Genomic DNA, 24686 nt, shown 5'->3' on the forward strand with positions numbered 1-24686 from the left:
AATGGCCTGCTGGTTCAAAAATACGTGGAATAAGGGCTGCCTCCGACTAAAGTTTTTTAGCGCAATTTTCCACCGGACAAATTGCGATTGTTAACTCATGATTTCTGTTCTGTGCGTCTGTGCGCACCAATCTTGCACTTCTATCTACTCCTCAACCAGACCACCTAGAGCAGGGATGGGCAACTTCAGTCCTGGAGGGCCACTGTCCTACAGAGTTTAGCTTCAACCCTAATCAAACACACCTGAACAAGCTAATCAAGGTCCTCAGGATTACTAGAAAATTACAGGCAGGTGATTTTTTCAGGGTTGGAGCTAAACTCTGTAGGACAGTGGCCCTCCAGGACCGAAGTTGCCCATCCCTGACCTAGAGACTTCGGGTTTTCGGCATTATGTTAAGGAAGGTCTAATCTCGGGAACGCACAAAAAAAATCCAGGAAAAGATTTACTATCTCTTAGTGTTGTGATCCCATGAGGTGAGAAAATTAGTAGTTGTTCATTTAAGCCATTAGTGTACAAATCGCCCCTTTATATTAATTTTATTACTTAAATAGTCTATATACAGGATAATGAGCGTGTAGCCTGTACATAATATAGCCGCACTCAAGCGCACGGTCACACGCATAAAGATGGCCACAAAGAACCGGCAAAATTATGAATGTGTCAAAAATAGCAAGGAGACATTTAATTGTTTATTAATAAACTGGTGTTTTCTGTGATGCTGCAAAGATGGAGTTGGTGATGCAGACTCGCCATGAACGCCAGAGAGAAATGCATGTGAAATACACATTCCATATGGATTATATAATCAGAGAATAGCCTATTTCTTTTCGGTTTGAATATTTTCGTTTAAAAGTAGACTTTTCAAGCTTTCTATAATAGATAGCCTATATTTCTAAAATCTGTGATGCACAAGCTGAGTTTCGGTGCCCTCCAGTTCACGTGCAATGTAAGTGATCATGTCGGCGCCTTATTACATTGCGTCTTATTAAATACAGGCAATTGGTTGATAAAACATTGATCAAAATTAAGATACAATTTATACAAAACGAAAATCTTTTAAAGATAGTCTTTCTACAAAACAAAACTCAATGAAGTGGTAAAAATCATGTCTTACCCACTCCATGTCTCCAGATATATTGCACATCTCATGATGTATCTTTATCTTTCTCATGCTGCATATGCTCACTTTCATAATCAACATTGATTAAATTAAAAAATAACATTAGCTTTTAATATTTAAACATAAATATGAAACTAAATGTTTTCTTTAATGGCTACAACACATATACAGTACAGAGAAATTTCATGTCTTGTCGTTGGCCACAACATAATGACGTCACATATTTTCCAACCCAGCCCCCAGCCCCCCCTCCATGAAACAGCTTCCAGCGCGCCTGCTCTGGATGGGAGAAAATCTTACACAGTGTAGCTTTAAGAATTCTAAGTATACTTGGCTTGTTGTTTCCACTTTAGATAGAGTAGCCTATTAAATACTTTTAAAGATAGTCTTAAAAACTTACATGAAAACTTTCAATTATACTTTCAGTAAATTACAAGTTCAGTAGTTTTATACTGAGAGTATACTTCAAAGTGTCCATTCATAAACTAAATTTCACTTGTAGTACAGATGCAGTACAAATTAGAAATGTAGTTGTGAACTAGTTTTGCACTTAAAGTTAAACTTAAAAGTACACTTTTATATACTAAAAAGTGGGTCAATGTAGTCCCATGCAGTATTGAAACAGTTCACTTTCAAGTTTACTACAAGTACATTGATATTAGTATACTTACTACATAAAGTGTACTTAAAAATATACTTGATGTTTACTGAAGTATACAGTACTTCATAAAATGAACTTGAAGTATACATATTTTCCGTAAGGGCTGTCTGTGCATAAAACACTCTCTCTCACTCTTTCATTCTGCCTCTCTCTGTGCTCCAGGTTCTCTAACCTCGAGAAGCATCGGGAGAATGATCTTCAAATGAGAGAGGAGGATCAAACACTGCAACAGCTGAGAAAGACACACTACATCTGAATAGTGAGGCAGATAAAGCATCATTCTTAAATAACTGGCCAGATCTCATTCTGAGAGTTAAATATATTGGGAACGTTGCAGATGAACTGATTCATCATAAAATAATTAATTACTGTCAAAGCTGAATTCATCTCGATTCTTCAGAAAGAGGAGCGTTAACTTTTAGATCATTGGTCTGATTCTCCACCATGAGCTCAAGCTGTGTGTGTGTGTGTAAAACTGATTAAAATCCCCAGAGCTGCATGCTTTCCTCTGGCTGATTGTTCTGATATTTGTCGCTGGTACTGATGTCTCAGTAGTTAAACATGATAATTTATTTGGGTATATCTAACAGACAATATTTTGTCTCATCTATGATTTTTTGTCTTGGGCCAGGTTTTATAACTTTATATTTTTATCTTTAACATTGTACTAGAGTGCCGCTGCCTTTGTACTGTTAAACCCAATGGTTTGCTTGTGTTTATTTCCTATTGTATTCACTTATTTTGTAGCCGGCGTAGGCATTTTATGCTAAGTATACTACAAATGTATTTACATATTTATGTACTTAATATAAATATCGTGCCATTGCACTTAAAAAGTCCACTAAATTCAAACACCTTATTTTGGACTTAATGTACTTTAGTTATCCGGAAACAGTGCTGAGGTTCAACTAAAGTATATTTGATTGTGATCAAATGTGGAATTATTGCAAATATACTTCAGTTACACTTTAAATATCCAGCATTTAAAGACTGATGTTATACCGAGATCATACTATCATTACTAATAATATTAAAACACATTTTAGGATTAATATTTAGAAATGTGCGTTGTGCAATAAAGAAGTACTCCAAATAAAGTTCAATTATAATATTTATGTCAGTAATTCTCAAGCGATATGTCAGTAAATATTTTAAAGGATTTGTAGTATACTTAGTATGAAATAAATGTGTTTTAAAAACTTTTCTTTTTTTTTTCACTAGGGCATTTATTAATTCGAAACACTTTTCTGAGCTTTGTTAATCATTGTAAGATTGTAACACAGACATTGTAAATTCCTCTCATTCTACATGTATACTTTTTTCCAGTTGATGATTGTGCAAAAGAAAAAGTTAAAAATGTAAATTGCAGTGACCCAATCCAGCGTCCCAGACCTGACAGGCCATTTCAGATGAAAACCTGCTGTAAAATAGCCTCTCTAGTGATAATACAGGAAAATATGGCTTTATCAGAAGTTATCAACATATTCCTGCAAAATATTCATTCATAGTAACATTAATAATTAATCCCACAACAGTTTTTTACAAGATAAAGCAAATGTTCTACATGGCATGTAAAATGAGTTCAATGTCAAAGCAAATTTATAACAAGATTTATATGAATATTTGTCTGTGTATTTCATACTTGAATTGCTGAGGTATATTATTATTATTATTATTATTAATTTTAGGATTTAAAGATTAGCCATAAAATATGAAATGTATAGTTTTGCTAAAAAGGATAGTTGCAACTATGCACATGTGGCAAATAGAATTCAGCTCTTTTTTTTTCTTCATATGATTATATTGTTCTGTAAACACACAAAGTTAGATGAACTGCCATGAGGGAACATTTAATATTTTCTTGCAACCTTTGATGGTTGGAGTGTAGAATAATGATGTCTGTCTTTGTTCAATTTAATAAAAGTAAAAACTATTTTGTTGCTTAAGAATTTAACATCTGGAGAAAAAGCGTTGTATATTTCACTGCATTGAAATATTCTGAATGATAGACACTCTGAATAATGTGCTGTAAAGTAAGACTGTCATTAGTTAATGGACCGTTTCCCCCTTTTTTATTTTGAACTCAAATACAGGGAAGGTAAAACAAGTTTAATGTTAAAGTAAATGTATAGCAATATTTATATTTGTCTAACTGTATTTCATACTTGTTGGTAAATTGTTTATGTACATTTTTATAAATGTTATAATTTTTTATAAACTATACAATGTTGAATTTTCTTAAAAAACATAGTTGTGGCAAATATAATCCAGCTTTTCTTTTCATGTGATTATATTCTTCTGCAAACACACAAAGTTTGGTGAACTGCAATGAGGAACATTTAATATTTTCTTTATCTAATAAAAGCTCTTTTTTCTCACTTTATTTTGTTTAACATTTGGATATTTTCGATATTTCACTGCATGGAAATATTCTTAATGAATAGACATTCTGAATAATGTGCTGTAAAGTAAGACTGTCATGGGAAAATGCACAAAAACTAATATTTCATTTATTTATTTTTAACTCAAATTCCCCAGTGACATCATACTATACCCCTAATGGTGGGTAAGTTGAGCCACTTCTGTGTCACTAGCTCTATTTCTGTGTCCTTATGACCCTTTCCTTTATTTGTCCTGATAGAAGACAGCTGAAATATGATGTGTTGTATAATAATGCTGAAGCACAGATATTTGGCAGTGAAGAATATGTTCTCTGAGCTTCATGTCCTCTACAACAGTCTCAGCCTTCCTCCAACGTCAGGACACCTGAACGAAGCTCCACAAAATCTGTCCGATTAAACATTATTCAGCTGGAGTGTCTAAATCACTTCAACAAAGAGCAGAAAAGAAGTGTCCAGTGATGCTCTTCCCATGAAAGCAGCTGAGCGTTCTGATGCTGTAGAAGCCGAATGTGAGATTCGTCACGTAGAGCTGGAATATTTCTTCTCATGTTGCTCCATCAAGTCATGGTTTAGTCTGTAGTTGCAGCACAGTTTGTGTCTCCAGGAGCTTTTGTTCTGCTTTTGCACACGTTTCTCCTCCAGCGGCTCCTGGAAAACATCCACAGCACTGCAAGTGTTTGTCAGCGCAGGTTTTTATCTATTTATTAAAATGATCATCTGTAAAGATGCCTAACTTTAAAGTCTGGACTACAGCAAAGCTTGTGCTCTTATTGCTTTGGAGAAAAGATGCTGTTCATTTCACACATTTGACCGCTGTGTTGTGATGAACACAATGATCTGTCATGAACTTCATCATCAACTCTAGAGAAATGTGTCCAGAAGAGGAACATCTGTGACTGTTGTAGTTGAGAGAGTGTTTGGCATCATTGAGCTGATAGGAAAGAAACACACAGGACACATGAACTCTAGAGAGAGCGTAAGTCAGACGGGCCGCAGATGAAAGATCGATCAGACCGTTGAGTCTCCAGACGGGCTCTTTTAAAATCAGTATTTGACATTGACAGCACATTCACAACGCCACACTGAGAGCTCAAGCCGTCGCAGTGAGAATAGTGTGTGTGTTTATTCTGATCATTACACTGATCTGAAGACAGAGCAGAAAGACGGCTTTCTGAATGTTAATAAATGCATTGATCTCCTTCATTTGTGTAACTATGGCGACTGACAGTCTCGTTTATATAATTACACACTGTGTAGAGCTCTTATTATAGCATTGATCTTCACATTAGTTTCTGTTTTACATTATTTTCAGCTGAATTTCAGTTTTTGGAGATTAACTCTAGACAACTAGAGTTATTGAGGAAATGTTTAGCACTTTATAGCAGGTTTTTGCAGGTCTGTTATGTGTCCTCTATTGAAGCGTAATAAACCAACAGTTGGAGAGTCTTTGTCCTATTCGACGTGTGCGGATCCTTTTCCTACTTTAGGACTTTTCTGGGCTGGATTTACGCACCCAGTGAAGGTTTGTGACGTTGGACTGTAAATACATTTGGCTCTACACCAGTTTCTTCATCATTGTATTTAAGTGAACATTTATTTGGAGTAAGGAGAATGATTGATGTGAACTGATGACAGTATATGAATGATCATGAATGTGACGAGAGATCAGCAGAATGAAACACACAGACGATCTCCTGATAGTGTGCTTTATTTCTCCACACACTGTCTGACACTAAATGAACTGTGCAGATCAGCGACGGTACACACACTCACAGTATCGCTGTTAAACACAGATGATCACGGTGTAATTCCAGTCTTTCAGGAGCTTCAGAGCTCAATCTGCTGCCTTCATCATCACAACATCTTCTTCTGAAATGATGGTGTTTTATCCTTTATTAGATCTCCACGAGCACAACAGCTTTATATGACAGGAGCGACACACACACACACACACACACCAGCCTCTGTGCCTCAGCTCACACTGAAATATCTCTATTGTAACAACAATGAGAAGGAACCAACCACCGACTCATCTTCTTTTTGAATATTAATTCAAATTCTCTGCTTCTCGATGAATGAGGGGGGGGGGGGGGGGACTTGTTCAGAACGTCTCATGATCCTCATCCATCTTGTCATCGGGGCCAGGCGCCAACCAGTCGGGCTGTTTAAAACTGACCCCCAGCACTAACGAAATAACTGGTCAATACTATCTTTGTTGCCGAAATTACTGATTGGTTAAGAGAAAGACAGAGACCAAGGTCTCACAAGAGTCCTCACGAACCAGAGCCATAAATCATCCAGTCTCCAGAAAGTCTGCTTACCAAAGACATTTTTATTGGTTAACTTAAGGAAAAACTGGTCAACGTTTGATAGTTTTGCAAGACGGATCAGTTCAGAAAATGGTACTGCTGACCCCTGCGGCCAACGGACCCCATCTTGGTCCCATGAGAGATGAACAAAACCTCTCTTCAGCAAGAACTATCCATGACCTCAGATTGGAATGTCTAAACTTTGCACACCAAAAAGACTTTACCTATCAAGATCCATAAAACTCATTCAAGAACAATTTTCAACGGACTTAAAAACATCATACATCATTCTATGTGTTTCTACGATATATATGTGTCCGTTTAATATGCTTTGATCCCATATAATTCATGTAATTGTTATAATTATAATTATTAGACGTGTGAATGTGTGAAGTGTGTACTGTTTCATATCAATGCTATCTTACGAACACAAATAGCAAGATGACGGGAATTAAATCTGTTTAAAAATGTTCATATTCTGATAATTCGAAATCATGCCTAAACTGCATCTGGTCTTTTAGTTTCATTAGAAAAACCCCTCAGGGAATACATGATTTATGACTTTGAAAACAAAGAACAGTGTCTAATTGGTCCGCTCTCTTCAGAAGGGGAGGACAAATTTTAGTTAAAAACCTTAGACCCAAAACTCTCTAGGCTCTCTCTCCAAGTTCGCTCTCGGGAGTTCAAAAGTTAGTTCGTTCAAAATGTTCTGATACAGAAGAGCTCTCAACGAGTGCAGAACAAAGACGGAGACGGCAGACGATGGTTTTAGTAACCATGTAACGTTAACAGACGAGCAGATCAACCCAAATTAATATCAGATATGGGTTAGATTCAATTTCCAGTCATCTAGCTCCTTTCCGTATCTTATTTTCTTTCTTTCTTTTGTGTTGTTATTCTTTTCCGATTGAAAGTCTCGGTTTTAAGTTAAGTTTTGCTGCAAAGTTTCGTTCCACGATTCACGGCTGCAACGCACGCTTTCAACTTCAAAGACGCATCAACCATCCGCGACCGCCAGCCACACGTGACTGGTCCTCGCCCCATCTATCCAGGCACGAGGAGACTATAACCAACGAACGAACCCTGACGCTGACCAAAGGAATTCCCAAAAGGAACGCAAAAGCAAAGACGCAAGTAGACTACCTCCAGACTAAAATCTTAACTGGTGTTTTGATAAATGTAATAACCTGTCTAAGAAACGATAGAAGGGTTAAATTAATGATTGATGGTTCGTTCAGGTCATGTCTTACAAGTGCATATAGAAATTCGGAATTTCCTTCCTCTTACCCTTAAACCCATTCTTCCCAAACTCATTCTTCTGTTTGTATTTCTTTCTTTATTACTCTCTTCCTTTCTGCAACCTGTATGAATGTGTGTGTATGCGTGCGCGTGTGTTTGTGTTAGTTGTTAGGATAATCAATAGAGTCTTGTTTGTGTTAGTTATGAGTTAGTATATAATCAATAAAGTATGGTTTGTATTTGAAAAGATATTGCTTGTGTATGTGCTTATCAGATTTATTGTCTTGAACTTCGATCAAAAGTTACCTATGCTTTTACCCTATTTCTTAATTTACTGTTAGGGGGTTATTCTTTCTTGGCCAGGAAGATATTATATTTCCTAGAGTTAATAATTGTTTATGCCTTCTGTTCATTGGATGAACTGATAAATGATCATATTATTGATTCCGTTACAGTAAATTTTGAAAATAATTAAATTATTAATTATTGATCATAATTCGTTATGAATAATAATTAATTATATTTATACGTGGGCGTATAAACGCTACATTATTTATGGTGGAGAGAATGCGGGAAGTTTAACCTAAATTGTAAGCATATACGAAGTAATTTATATTTTCATTTTCATGCGGATGAGAGATCCGAACCTCTGAGAGTCTGTGTATGACGTATGCAGCGCGCGCCGCGCGCACTGTTTGAATGGATGTCTGCTGCTTGAGCTGCTACTCTAGTCTAGTCTGCCTCCCTTCCCGTGTTATTTTATTTTAAACTGCAGTAAAATAACCCAAGATATAAAATCTCACACAATGATAAGGTAAGGATTGAGCGTGTCCCTCAATCTCTGAAATACTTTGTTTATAGCGTACTGACGTCTGCGTGTTCCAGCGTCTTTCAAAGCTGTAACGGTAACTTATGTGTGTTTGTATCAGTCAGAGAGCTGAATGAAATTAAAACTGCAGTAGCTGCTAATTAAAATAACCATGTAAAGGACGGACGAGCGTGTCCCTCGTCTAACGTGAACGTTAGTCCTTATTTATCTGATCGTCACTCAGTGCGTGTTCCACTGGGACGAATATTCTCCTCACAGATTAGTCTTTATTTCTCAGGTTGTCCGTGCGTGTCCCACGGCAATTCCCGTGATAAACGATAAGCTTATCTGTGTCTGTTCAATTAATTCTCGTGTAAACACTGCGTATGTCCGAGTGTAGTTGAATAGGAATTATTTAAAGTTGTATTCAAGTAAAGCTTGACGTTGAAACTCAACCAACAGTTAAAAACCCTGTTGTCTTCGTGTGCCCAGATAAAATTGCACAGAGACGATCTACAGAGATCGCTATAATTGTTCCATCTATTACAGCACAAAGCTGCCCTTTAAAGTTAATCTCACTCCTAACAAACTGAGTGAAGCCCCACGTCGTAAAAACAGCTACGAGTGGTGTCCCATTTGTACAGTTTGAAATGCGCCGTCATTTCACATAATATTATCAACTGTACGTGCATATTTCTTTGAACATTGTTGAAATGCGCCGACATTTCATGTAACATGCATTACTGTTTACAAACTGCAATTCACTTTTTGCCCACTAGAGTTTGTTTTGTCGCCATAGTTACAATCGTGACACGGAAGTCTTAACCAACGCTTCCGGGTGAACTCTGACCAACGCCACAGTGTAAACAAACTGAAACAAAACCCATTTGTGGCTAAGCTAAGCTAAGCTAAAGCTAAGCTAAGTAGTTGTTTACATTGAGGCCTAACCTATATGCTAAAGCCTTAAGCATTATCTACGTTTGTCATTAGTATTAACATCAGTGGTTAAATACCGTGTCTGTTTGAACAACGTTAAAGTGATTTAACCATTTAAACACCTGTTACACCTGTTGGGTTTTTCTTCTTTCCTATTTTACCTGTCTCATACTTTACCCATATTTTTCTGTGAAAAGGAAATTTCGGTTCACAATTATTAATTTCATTTACCTGCATTTTACTTGAAAAGAAAATACTGGTTTATGATTATTAATTGCCAAATTCTAATTTGATTTAAAAAAGGGAAATATTAAATCAATATTTAAGTTTTATTTTTCTAAACAGGTAATTTCTAATGATTTCTAGATTTATTTTTAATAAATCTAATTTCATAATTTTCATAATTTCTAAATTTCTCTTTTGATTCCTAGCTTGGGAGTGAAACACCTGAGCCTCAATAGGAGACATTGGCATCTCACTACAAGTTTCAAATAAATCAGAGATAAACCTCTCTTACAAAGTTTTATTTGTGAATGTTTAGTTGTTGGCAACTATCAATTCTAAACTCGTAGGTTGACAAAGGCTCCAGAGCCATTTGTGGATCCAATCTCCTTCCCTCCTTTCCTTCCTACATCCTTCCTGTTTTGTCCTGCGTTCCCATCCTTCACATTTGTGGGAAACAAATCTGGAAGAACCATCAATCGAGTCTAAAGAAAGAGAAAGATAATTTTTCCAAAAGAAAACAATTATTAGGTATTTGATTTGTAATCAAACCCTCTCTTGTTCTCCATACTCTCTCTGTCTTTGTAAACACAATTTACAATTTAACATCTTATCCAAGATCAGTTAACAGAGACAAGTGTTGAGCAACCCTCGCCTTCATAGCATCCCAGCTGTAAGCGGTCCAACTGACGGTGTGTGGTGTCAATCCTGTAATACTCGGAAAAAGGTATCAGCATTATTATTGTATTATTTTTCCTTGTAAACATAAACAATAATATTGTTTACCTTTCTGGAAACAGATTCTCACCTATAGGAAGCATTTACGAGAAAAATAATATTTCTCCCACTTAAGAATTTTCTTTCTTGTTTTATTGACATTAGTTTTAACCTCTCTCTCTTTTTCCCTTACTCAGTGAGTGACATAGTCCTCACAGCACGAGTTTAAACCAGCTTTTCATTGATAGAAAATATTTATAAAAAAATATTTCTCCCATTGAAAAAAAAAAACATTTCAATTGAGATTTGTTTTAACCTTTTTCTCTCTTTCCCTCACTTAGTTGAGTGACAAAGTTTCCACATCACTAACCTACCTGTCTACACTGAGAGCAACACTTAGACATTACAACACTTCACTATTGTTGTACAGTCACTGAAACGACACTTAGCTGTTCAACCATACAGGCTTACACCCCACACAGATCTGTGTCAGTCTCTTCACCCCGGCGTGCCAACATGCCGTGGACGACGAACCCCACTGACGTGGATGCCTGGCTCAGAGGCATCACAGACTGCCTCACACCAAAGACAATTGAACTGTTATTATTTTTAATAATAATCATAATTCTGAGAAGACTCCTGACACATGATTCAAGCCAGAATCAGAACCACAACCACGTGGAACTAACCAAGATCATCTGTTCCCTAAGCAATGCCTTCACAGCCCAGCTGACACTAAGCGACAAGCACATCACCCACCTTCAGGAGGAGCTGACACGTGCTCAAAGCCGCATAGACAAGCTGGAAGTGAAAGTCCAGGACGACTTCAAGCGTCAGACCACTGAGTTCCTGAGAGAGCTGATGCACACTCAACACTGCACAGACCAGCTCAAAGCGAAAGCTCAAGTGCCTGACGAAGTGGAGCAAGAAACAAAGAAACAAGTTGACAAGCTCCAAGAAGCCCTTGCAGTCACTGAACGTGACAAACAAGAATTAAAGACTGTCCAGAAGCACCTGGCAAACCAACTCCAGTCTGCTGAACATCAGCTAGAGAAAGCTAAAGCTGATATTAAAGATAAGAACTCTGAAATTAATGCTCTGAAAGACCACCTGGAAAGGTGCAGTGCTGACATTGACCATCTGACCCAACAGCGAGATGACGCCAACAACGAGCTCTACGCGGTCAGAGATGAACTCCGGCATGTTTTCAAACAGAAACCAGAGCCAAGAAGGGAGAGACCTCCCTCAGCATCACCACTGCTGAGCAGAACAGAGTCCTCCATCCAAGAACTGGCATACAGAGAAAGAAGTGAATGGCCACAACCCAAAACATCACCAGCCTTCACCACAGAACCGTTCACTGCCAACAAGCAACGAGAACTCATCCAGGCAGACTCCAAAGCTGCACAGGGGATGACCTTTAAAGATCTCAACCAGCTGGTTAAGAATATCACTCAGTTCAACCCAAACTCCACGGAATGCCCGGACATCCAGTCCCACATCCGAGATATCAACTTCCACCTAGAGGTGAGACCACATGTGACTGACAGAGACAGGTTCTACCTCCTCAGATCGACATCCAGTTCAGAGGTACGAAGCTTCCTAGACCGACAACCTGCTCATGTCAAGTCAAATTACCAGCTGCTATGTGAGACACTGATAAAAGAATTCACAGGCCCAGAGTCGGAACATGGTGTGTTAATCGCTTTGGAAACCAAACAAGGTCGACAAGAGACTCCTCAAGCCTACTACCACCGTTTTCGACAAGCCTTCTTTGGTGCACATAACTCACCTGAACAAGAAGAGGATGTGAACTTCAAAAACCTCTTTCTGAGAAACCTGCACCCTGGATTAAGTCATCATTTTGGTCTCGAGGCCTGTGCAGACACAATGACAATTCAGCAGCTACGTGACCTGACACACAAGGCCCACATCAAACAGAAGATGTCCTCAAAGAAAGGTTTGAAAACATCCACAGTTTCAAACTCCTTCAGCCAAGACACAAGCCTTGCACTGGAAGACAACCAGTGGCACGACAACACCACAGTTCTTCGTAAGAAGCACAGAGAACGTGATTCCCATGCCGATGACAGCTACCACACCAACCGCATGGAAAAGTCATGGCACCAGCCACGCTTCTCAAGAAACCCACCTCGGCACCACTCAGTTAAGCACAGCACTGAGTATGCCCAAGAACAAGACAGTTTAACCTCAGAAGACATGGAGCAACTAATGAGGCGACTGGAAGTGTTCCTAGAAAACAGGATGGAACGGGAGACCACCGATTCATCTGATACACCTTCATAACGAAGATGACAACCACTTGTTCTACAGCAACACAGAACAAAGTGGTCTCTCACAGTCAACCACTGAGGTACCAGAAAACACCATCCTGGCTACCCATCACTCATAAAGAAACCACCAAACGAGCTCCAAACCCAAGAACCATGTGTGTGCTACAGCAACAACAGTAAGCACCGAAGGTCAGAAAGTCTGTTACAACCAGAAGGCATCATCGGAGGAATGCAACAACGGAGACAAAGTTTTGCACCACAGCTTCACGCAGCCATGCCAAACTGCCTCCCAATGTCTGCCAGAGAACTTCCTGCCTTACTGGTTTGACCCCAGCAGATCACAGAAGATCCCTTTTCTAAGGCAAAGAGGCAGCAAGCTCATCAAAGCTCAGCCATCAAGCAAAGGGGGGAGCGAAACAGACTGAAACAGATCTGACCATACATACATACATACATACATGCATACATACATACATGCATACATACATGTACTACACAACACCCCTAACATACTCACTAACATACAGAAGTTAACCACCTCTGCCATGCAAAACATGCAACAAACATGTTTGCCCCCACAGATAGAAACTAACTTCAGAAACTAGCTTAACAACTTAGCTACACTTACCATAGGAAACATGGTAACTATCCATCCAACAAGTACACCTGAGAACACCTCTCATTACATCATGATCCCTGACGCCTTAGCTGTGCAACAGTAGTTACAAGTCATATCCGGAGGAACACTCAACTGCTTTGTTTTGTTTTACCTCTTCCTTCCTTCCTTTCCTTCTTTTATTAGGTAAAAGGCCTGTCCACCCCATAAGGGTCAAGGTCACAATAATAGGATTGACACACCACGCCTAATATTTGCAAGTCACCTTAAAACGAATGTGAGCCAGAGAACTCCCTGCATCATTCGTATCACAAATTGAAAGGTAAATTGGTCCAAGCCTAGAACGATTTAGAAGAGAAGAAAACAAACAAATCAAATTTAGTCACAAAATTGATTAATCACCATCCCAAAATAAATTAGGATAGCGTCCTAAAATTGAACTAAACTTTATTCAACGTGATTAACTATATTGAGAGAGTGAACCTGTTTATGCCTAGGTAATCTAATGCCCTGCACCAGTAAAGTGACCAGTCATGGAGGTGTTGTCTTGTTGTTTGCTGTTTGTGTTTGCTTCCTCTACTCATTTCTCCAGCGTTCACCGATGCCTTCTACTCAACCCATCAGTGACCGAAGGGGGGATATGTAACAACAATGAGAAGGAACCAACCACCGACTCATCTTCTTTTTGAATATTAATTCAAATTCTCTGCTTCTCGATGAATGAGGGGGGGGGGGGGGGAGACTTGTTCAGAACGTCTCATGATCCTCATCCATCTTGTCATCGGGGCCAGGCGCCAACCAGTCGGGCTGTTTAAAACTGACCCCCAGCACTAACGAAATAACTGGTCAATACTATCTTTGTTGCCGAAATTACTGATTGGTTAAGAGAAAGACAGAGACCAAGGTCTCACAAGAGTCCTCACGAACCAGAGCCATAAATCATCCAGTCTCCAGAAAGTCTGCTTACCAAAGACATTTTTATTGGTTAACTTAAGGAAAAACTGGTCAACGTTTGATAGTTTTGCAAGACGGATCAGTTCAGAAAATGGTACTGCTGACCCCTGCGGCCAACGGACCCCATCTTGGTCCCATGAGAGATGAACAAAACCTCTCTTCAGCAAGAACTATCCATGACCTCAGATTGGAATGTCTAAACTTTGCACACCAAAAAGACTTTACCTATCAAGATCCATAAAACTCATTCAAGAACAATTTTCAACGGACTTAAAAACATCATACATCATTCTATGTGTTTCTACGATATATATGTGTCCGTTTAATATGTTTTGATCCCATATAATTCATGTAATTGTTATAATTATAATTATTAGACGTGTGAATGTGTGAAGTGTGTACTGTTTCATATCAATGCTATCTTACGAACACAAATAGCAAGATGACGGGAATTAAATCTGTTTAAAAATGTTCATATTCTGATAATTCGAAATCATGCCTAAACTGCATCTGGTCTTTTAGTTTCATTAGAAAAACCCCTCAGGGAATACATGATTTATGACTTTGAAAACAAAGAACAGTGTCTAATTGGTCCGCTCTCTTCAGAAGGGGAGGACAAATTTTAGTTAAAAACCTTAGACCCAAAACTCTCTAGGCTCTCTCTCCAAGTTCGCTCTCGGGAGTTCAAAAGTTAGTTCGTTCAAAATGTTCTGATACAGAAGAGCTCTCAACGAGTGCAGAACAAAGACGGAGACGGCAGACGATGGTTTTAGTAACCATGTAACGTTAACAGACGAGCAGATCAACCCAAATTAATATCAGATATGGGTTAGATTCAATTTCCAGTCATCTAGCTCCTTTCCGTATCTTATTTTCTTTCTTTCTTTTGTGTTGTTATTCTTTTCCGATTGAAAGTCTCGGTTTTAAGTTAAGTTTTGCTGCAAAGTTTCGTTCCACGATTCACGGCTGCAACGCACGCTTTCAACTTCAAAGACGCATCAACCATCCGCGACCGCCAGCCACACGTGACTGGTCCTCGCCCCATCTATCCAGGCACGAGGAGACTATAACCAACGAACGAACCCTGACGCTGACCAAAGGAATTCCCAAAAGGAACGCAAAAGCAAAGACGCAAGTAGACTACCTCCAGACTAAAATCTTAACTGGTGTTTTGATAAATGTAATAACCTGTCTAAGAAACGATAGAAGGGTTAAATTAATGATTGATGGTTCGTTCAGGTCATGTCTTACAAGTGCATATAGAAATTCGGAATTTCCTTCCTCTTACCCTTAAACCCATTCTTCCCAAACTCATTCTTCTGTTTGTATTTCTTTCTTTATTACTCTCTTCCTTTCTGCAACCTGTATGAATGTGTGTGTATGCGTGCGCGTGTGTTTGTGTTAGTTGTTAGGATAATCAATAGAGTCTTGTTTGTGTTAGTTATGAGTTAGTATATAATCAATAAAGTATGGTTTGTATTTGAAAAGATATTGCTTGTGTATGTGCTTATCAGATTTATTGTCTTGAACTTCGATCAAAAGTTACCTATGCTTTTACCCTATTTCTTAATTTACTGTTAGGGGGTTATTCTTTCTTGGCCAGGAAGATATTATATTTCCTAGAGTTAATAATTGTTTATGCCTTCTGTTCATTGGATGAACTGATAAATGATCATATTATTGATTCCGTTACAGTAAATTTTGAAAATAATTAAATTATTAATTATTGATCATAATTCGTTATGAATAATAATTAATTATATTTATACGTGGGCGTATAAACGCTACACTATCATGAACATGACAAAGTTGTCACGGCCGGCTCTGAGTTGCGACAAATGAGGGAGGCAACGAGAACAAAAGCAAATTAAGAAGTATTTATTAACAAAAATAACATTTACGACTAAATAAGAGAAAACATCACTACAGAAACGCAAATAAAGAATAAGCTAAGTAATTAACACTAACACAAAATACACACTCCAAATTACAGGCCTGCAAACATAAATCTCCAAACTAAACTAATACATGAAGCAAACGAATAATAAACAAATAAAACAGCAACCCAGAATAACAGAAGACAAAAGGGTAACCGAAGAGACTGAAGTCAGAGAACCATCACCTTTTATCATTCTCTGCAGGTGTTTGCCCCCCCATTGTGATGTGTGTGTGTGTGTGTGTGTGTGTGTGTGTGTGCTCCAGCACATCAGCTCTGCACGCGCTCAGACGAGGTACTGTCCCCATCACACACACACACACACACACACACACACACACACACACACCACTGATGCTCAACCTGACTCTGACACACTGCGTTCTCATTGGCCAGATCATCAGGGGGCGGTGCGCTTCGCTGTGGTGACCAATCAGGCGGTGGCAGAGGGCGTGTCACTCAGGGAGGATGAAAGTGTGTATATACACCGCCGTTTGAACAGCTCGCTGGTGAGTTCATAATCACACACACTCGTTCTGAAGACACACTCAGTGAAATAACGTAGGTGTTCCCGCGAGCGCAGAGGAACCTCACCGCTCAGGCCGTCTGTGATTGGGTGTTTGAGAACAGAGAGAGCGTCGTCCACTGGATTCAGCCAACGGGAGCCAAGAGTTACTCACTGGAGGCGGAGCTACAGAAAGGCCCCGCCCTCCTCACCTTCCTCCCACACAATCCCCTCTCAGCCAATCAGCTGCTCAACCAGGTACACTCAGCTAACACTATAACGCCATGAAAAATGTTTTTTAGGTTTGAATGGTTTATCGTTTATAGAATTTAACAACGGTTTTATAAAATATGTGTATATTTTACAGTTAAATTACAGGAAATTATGGATACCCACACTTGTGTAAATTTTTTATTTTATTTTTATTGTAATTTTGATCATGAGAGTTTCTCATTATCATGTGAAACGAAGTCATTATTATGAGATAGCAAGTTCTCGTTCAAACATTAGTTCACTATGTCACTATGGGAATCGCCTCAGGCGTGGCCAATCCTGGAAGCACCAGTTATATCACATCTGTCAGTTGACCGACCAATAAATGACAGTGATGCGCAAGTCCCGCCTCCCCAATACACAGTGCCTATAGAAAGTCTTCATTCCCTGCGAAATCTCCACCTTTTGTCACATCCTGGAAACTGGCGATTGGTCAGGATTAAAGGGAAAATGGATGCTGTTGAGTACATCCAAATGTTTGAGTAAACCTGTGTCCCTCTGCTGAAGATGGGCATTCACACTCAGCACCACAGTGATCCCATACACACCACCAAAAGAACAGCGTAGCGGCTTCAGGATAGGAAGGTGAATGTGCTTGAGTGGCCGAGCGCTGACTTCAGTCCCATAGAGAGTCTGTGGATGGACTTGAAGAGAGCAGTCCATCGCCGCTCACCAGCGAATTTGACTGATCTTGAGCAGTTCTGAAGGGAAGAATGGGCAAATATTCCCCATATACTGTAGGTCTGCAAAGCTAGTGCAGTCAAACCAAGATATATTCAAACTCCTTCAACATTCCTCACATTATCACAGTTTATTCGCTATAGTTTAGAAAATGGTAATAAAATATGAGCAGAACTCAGTTGATGTTTGACTGGTTTTCTCCGTCCTTCTGTTAGACTGTCTCACACATGAATTATGTTGAATATCTGTCAGCTGTTAAATTTAACTACACAATTAGATAATACCAGTTTAGCTCAACCAATCACCAAGCAATGCTTCATTGTGTTCAGTCTGTGTGTAAAAAGAGCTTCAGCAAAACATGATCAGCTCAAAGTGTCCCAATCATTTTTGGTCCAAATTTGTATAATGTGACTGGTAGAGTCTCTGGATGAATAATTTTTGGGTATAATATGTCACAGTTTGCTGTATTTTGCGCTCCTCACTTGCATAAATGAACTATAGTGTCCTGCACACACTAGTGAAACAAATATAAAAAATGTATATCTGGTGTCTGAATAATGTGTGGTTGGACTGTATCCCTCAGAAAAATGGATGTCTGTAATTAAAGCAAAAAGTGTCTCTATGAAGTATTAAATCAGGGGACTGATGACTTTTACACCCTGTTATTTTAGTTTTTTTAATTTTTAATAATCCTCCAGAATATTTTAAAATGTTATTTTTACTTTGATGATTAACTTTTTTTTGCAACTAATTAATTAATACGCATCGGACACAGTGTGCAAGGTTTCTGTGAGTGAAGATTTTTGAGCGAGATGACGAATAGAAAAAAACGCATATGAAAATTTCATACTCGGTGTGCAAGGACCTTCAGACACGCACAGGCTGTGCTCCCTAACCCCGAGTGCTGCCCGCACCGCTCTCAGATCCCTTTAAGGGTTGTAGAGATCCAGGTACGAGTCGCGGCCGTGACTAAAGGAGACCCGAGTCTCTCCTCGCCTTCTGTGTGAGGCTACTCCTCAGCCCTGGTGCAGATGCAGAGAGTTGATGGATGAGATCTCTCCTGAACTACTTCCCTCTTTGAATCAGATCCCTTGGCAAGGGCCAAAGATGATGAGGCGATATCTCGTCCTTTGGAGGAGGATGGCAGTGCCATGGGTTATTTCCCCTTGCCCAATCCAGGACCTCATTGAGATGTGTAGGAGAGCAGCTGCTAAACTCTTATCCATTACTCGTCTCTTGGAGGATATTTAGAGGAAGATGAAGAGGATGCTATCCTGCCTTCTAATCTTTCTTCTAGACTTGGCAGTCTCCCTTCCCCAATCCAGGACCTCATTGAGATGTGCTAAACTCTTATCGACTGGCCATCTCAGCAAGAAGACCAGGGTGGAGAGAGGGGTTGTATGACGGGAAGAGGGTGCAATCGCACACTTCCCCTGTGATTCTGGGACGAACCCTTCTCACATAAAGGTGCGTGTTAAAGGTTTCTCCAAGCTGGACGTTCATAATATGGAGGAGTTGGGAATGTCCAACCCCATGGTTGAATTGTCAGTGGCAAGTCACCTCCACCACAATCACTCCTTTACTGCCGGGACAGACAGTCCCAACTTCCACCAACTCTAGAGAGAGTAAGGAGATCTCAGTCACACTGATAGCCCTGAACTGGGCTGGTAAATTGTGGCTGACGGGGATAATCCAGCCCTGGCCTCTCCCGCTGTGAAGGGATCTCTCTCACAAGCCTTCAAGGGTCAGTGAGACTCTTCAGAACGAGAGAGCGGCTTCAGCAGGATCTGCATATGACCAGACATGGAATATGTTTGAGCAATGTTGCACACACAGACACATTCTTCCTTTTTCCTGTTGCTGATGTGTTGCTTTCTGCAAGAACTTTTAGATAAGTGCAGAGCCTTTTCTATCATCAAGGCTGATCTTGCCGCAGTTTCTGCGTGCCCTGTGGGGATTGACAGGAATACCGTAGGTCAACACCCGCCCGTATGCAGGGCGTTTGAACAGGGTCTCAAAGCCACTGATTCCACCGTGGGATCTGTCCTTGGTCCTTAATGCACTCCCTTCCCTTTTGAGCCTGTATATTGTACTGATTTAAAGTCCCCCTATAGTCAATCATTTCATCCCTTAAAACTCATCTGTGATCACCAAAATTACATATTTAGGCTTTTTTTCCTTTAAATAAAATTACCTTAAAATAGCTTGAATGTAACTCGACACCCTTGCCTCATTTAGTATCTGCGGCTCTATGAGTATGCAAATGAGCCCCGCCTCCACTCACTCACTCAGCTCAGAGATCCACTGGTTGACGATCACACGTTGACACCAATCACAGCGGCCGGCCCTTCATCACCATCATCAACCTCAGAGACGAGACGCACTACGTGCTCAAGCACACTGACTCACTGGGTAAAAACACTGAACACACACACACACACACACACACACACACGTCACACTGCACCGGTAATAATTGCTGTTCTCTCTGTGTCTGTGGAGCAGAAGATTTCATCCAGAACTTCAGCGTCTCCTTCAGTCCTTTACACAGACATGTGGTGGGACACAAACAACATCAGCACACTCAGTCCCTCATACAGGAAGTGACCTCAGACAGCTTCCTGGACACCGTCATGGACTCCCAGCGGGTGAGATCAGCTCTTCTTTCAAATGCTTTTATTAACTTAAAGAGAGTACAGGGGATATATAACACACAATCAGCCTGATACAGCAAAGTAAATAAATTATTTAGAATGAAGGTCCGTTCACACCAAGACCGATAACTATATTAGCGTTCACACCAAGACCGATGACTATATTAGCGTCCACACCAAGAACGATAACTATATTAGCGTTCACACCAAGAACGATAACTATATTAGCGTTCACACCAAGACCGATGACTATATTAGCGTCCACACCAAGACCGATGACTATATTAGCGTCTACACCAAGAACGAGGACTATATTAGCGTTCACACCAAGAACGATGACTATATTAGCGTCTACACCAAGAACGATGACTATATTAGCATCCACACCAAGAATGATGACTATATTAGCGTCCACACCAAGAACGATGACTATATTAGCGTCCACACCAAGAACGATGACTATATTAGTGTTCACACCAAGAACGATGACTATATTAGCGTTCACACCAAGAGTGATGACTATGTTAGCGTCCACACCAAGAACGATGACTATATTAGCGTTCACACCAAGAGTGATGTCTATATTAGCGTTCACACCAAGAACGATGACTATATTAGCGTTCACACCAAGAACGATGACTATATTAGCGTTCACACCAAGAACGATGACTATATTAGCGTTCACACCAAGAGTGATGACTATGTTAGCGTCCACACCAAGAACGATGACTATATTAGCGTTCACACCAAGAGTGATGTCTATATTAGCGTTCACACCAAGAACGATGACTATATTAGCGTTCACACCAAGAACGATGACTATATTAGCGTCCACACCAAGAACGATGACTATAATAACGTCCACACCAAAACCGATGACTATATTAGCGTTCACACCAAGAACGATGACTATATTAGCGTTCACACCAAGAACGATGACTATATTAGCGTCCACACCAAGAACGATGGCTATATTAGCGTCCACACCAAGACCGATGACTATATTAGCGTTCACACCAAGACCGATGACTATATTAGCGTCCACACCAAGAACGATGACTATATTAGCGTCCACACCAAGAACGATGGCTATATTAGCGTCCACACCAAGACCGATGACTATATTAGCGTTCACACCAAGACCGATGACTATATTAGCGTCCACACCAAGAACGATGACTATATTAGCGTCCACACCAAGACCGATGACTATATTAGCGTCCACACCAAGACCGATGACTATATTAGCGTTCACACCAAGACCGATGACTATATTAGCGTTCACACCAAGAACGATGACTATATTAGCGTTCACACCAAGAACGATGACTATATTAGCGTCCACACCAAGAACGATGACTATATTAGCGTTCACACCAAGAACGATGACTATATTAGCGTCCACACCAAGAACGATGACTACATTAGCGTCCACACCAAGAACGATGACTACATTAGCGTCCACACCAAGAACGATGACTATTATTAGCGTCCACACCAAGAACGATGACTATATTAGCGTCCACACCAAGAACGATGACTATATTAGCGTTCACACCAAGAACGATGACTATATTAGCGTTCACACCAAAAACGATGACTATATTAGCGTTCACACCAAGAACGATGACTATATTAGCGTCCACACCAAGACCGATGACTATATTAGCGTTCACACCAAGAACGATGACTATATTAGCGTCCACACCAAGACCGATGACTATATTAGCGTTCACACCAAGAACGATGACTAGCGTCCACACCAAGAACGATGACTATATTAGCGTCCACACCAAGAACGATGACTATATTAGCGTCCACACCAAGAACGATGACTATATTAGCGTCCACACCAAGACCGATGACTATATTAGCGTTCACACCAAGAACGATGACTATATTAGCGTTCACACCAAGACCGATGACTATATTAGCGTCCACACCAAGAACGATGATTATATTGGCGTCCACACCAAGACCGATGACTATATTAGCGTCCACACCAAGACCGATGACTATATTAGCGTCCACACCAAGACCGATGACTATATTAGCGTCCACACCAAGAACGATGACTATATTGGCGTCCACACCAAGACCGATGACTATATTAGCGTCCACACCAAGAACGATGACTATATTGGCGTCCACACCAAGACCGATGACTATATTAGCGTCCACACCAAGACCGATGACTATATTAGCGTTCACACCAAGAACGATGACTATATTAGCGTTCACACCAAGAACGATGACTATATTAGCGTTCACACCAAGAACGATGACTATATTAGCGTCCACACCAAGACCGATGACTATATTAGCGTCCACACCAAGACCGATGACTATATTAGCGTTCACACCAAGAACGATGACTAGCGTCCACACCAAGAACGATGACTATATTAGCGTCCACACCAAGACCGATGACTATATTAGCGTTCACACCAAGAACGATGACTATATTAGCGTTCACACCAAGACCGATGACTATATTAGCGTCCACACCAAGAACGATGACTATATTAGCGTCCACACCAAGAACAATGACTATATTAGCGTTCACACCAAGACCGATGACTATATTAGCGTCCACACCAAGACCGATGACTATATTAGCGTCCACACCAAGAACGATGACTATATTAGCGTTCACACCAAGAACGATGACTATATTAGCGTCCACACCAAGACCGATGACTATATTAGCGTTCACACCAAGAACGATGACTAGCGTCCACACCAAGAACGATGACTATATTAGCGTCCACACCAAGACCGATGACTATATTAGCGTTCACACCAAGAACGATGACTATATTAGCGTTCACACCAAGACCGATGACTATATTAGCGTCCACACCAAGAACGATGACTATATTGGCGTCCACACCAAGACCGATGACTATATTAGCGTCCACACCAAGAACGATGACTATATTGGCGTCCACACCAAGACCGATGACTATATTAGCGTCCACACCAAGAACGATGACTATATTAGCGTCCACACCAAGAACGATGACTATATTAGCGTTCACACCAAGAACGATGACTATATTAGCGTTCACACCAAGAACGATGTCTATATTAGCATCCACACCAAGAACGATGACTATATTAGCGTCCACACCAAGAACGATGACTATATTAGCGTTCACACCAAGAACGATGACTATATTAGCGTTCACACAACAGGTTATAACTGTGATCTTCTCCTCAGGACATGCTGCTGTTGTATTATTCGACCTGGTGCGGCTTCAGCTCACTTCTCAATCACGTGTTTCTTCAACTGGCCCGTCTGTTCCAGGGAAACGGCACCCTCACGGTGGCCAGGTGTGGAACTGCACCTGCAAACACTTCACATTAGCTTCACATGACCGTATATTCAGCACTTACAGTTCCTCCACAGTAATAATCATGTTCGTTTATTACTGTTCTTGTTGTTTTCAGAGTGAATGTTGGTCGTAATGATCTGCCATGGGAGTTTATGGTGGATCATCTGCCCTCCGTGCTGCTCTTCCCCCGACAAAGGTTCAAAAACCCCATCATAAAGTGTAAAACTCTTTTCCGTACAGTGTAAATATTCTTGCACACGTTACTGTCTCCCGCAGGAAGCAGATGAGTGTCAAGTTTCCAGAAAACACACCCATGACGGTTCCCAACCTGCTGCGGTTCGTTCTGCTGCACACTAGCCACGCCCCCTGGGAGGAGTCAGACAGTGGGGCGGAGTCAGCATTCCTGCTGGGGGCGGAGCTTCATAGACTGCTGCGGGAAGTGTCAGGAAGACAGGAAGGGAAGTGCGAGGCTTCCTGATGAGTGACAGACCGAGATCATGGCAGAATCTCACAAAACCGCTCAAGAACACGTCCAGCTCATATTTCATGTTCTGGTGATTAATAATGATTGTCATTACAGACGTGAGCGATCAATGAAGATGTTCCTCTGATTCTCAGCAGCACATTTGGACTTTATGAGGGTTTAAAGAGAAACACTGTTAAAAAAAGTATTTCTGTTGGTTTTGCTGAAATTGTCTATTTTTTCATGATCACTTAAGTATGGCATCTGGTGCAGTATTCAGGGATTTCTTGATTGTTCTCAGACTTGAAGGGTTAAATTAAAGTTTATGGTGGTAAATGTGATCCTCACTGACTGTTTTTTTTTTTTTATCATTTGGTTTCTCTTTACATTTGTGTAAATTGTACTTGATCACTAAAGTCAATTTATTATCAGTTAATTAACATGCAAATAAATTACTTTCTATTTAATGATATTTAATGAAAAATAAAATTTAATGATATTTACATTTTATGCATGGCTTAAAAAATATTAAGTCTAACAATAAAACGTAAAATGTTA

The 24686-nt window shown here is 40.1% G+C and overlaps 1 protein-coding gene across 1 annotated transcript; it reads left to right on the forward strand.

Moving 5' to 3' along the window:
- Nucleotides 1-12726: 12726 nt before the first annotated feature.
- LOC307154776 (thioredoxin domain-containing protein 11-like) lies at nucleotides 12727-24454 on the forward strand (the record flags this gene model as incomplete). The annotated part of the gene is made up of 10 exons (XM_079864863.1): nucleotides 12727-12884; nucleotides 16481-16509; nucleotides 16611-16723; nucleotides 16780-16977; nucleotides 19141-19217; nucleotides 20012-20085; nucleotides 20179-20321; nucleotides 23551-23663; nucleotides 23781-23861; nucleotides 23942-24454. 10 exons carry the CDS (start codon nucleotides 12727-12729, stop codon nucleotides 24141-24143), a joined length of 1188 nt encoding a protein of 395 aa, XP_079720989.1. The 3' UTR covers nucleotides 24144-24454.
- Between the last annotated feature and the right edge of the window lie 232 nt (nucleotides 24455-24686).

Source organism: Squalius cephalus (assembly GCF_949319135.1).
Source record: "Squalius cephalus genome assembly, chromosome: 2".
NCBI lineage: Eukaryota > Metazoa > Chordata > Actinopteri > Cypriniformes > Leuciscidae > Squalius > Squalius cephalus.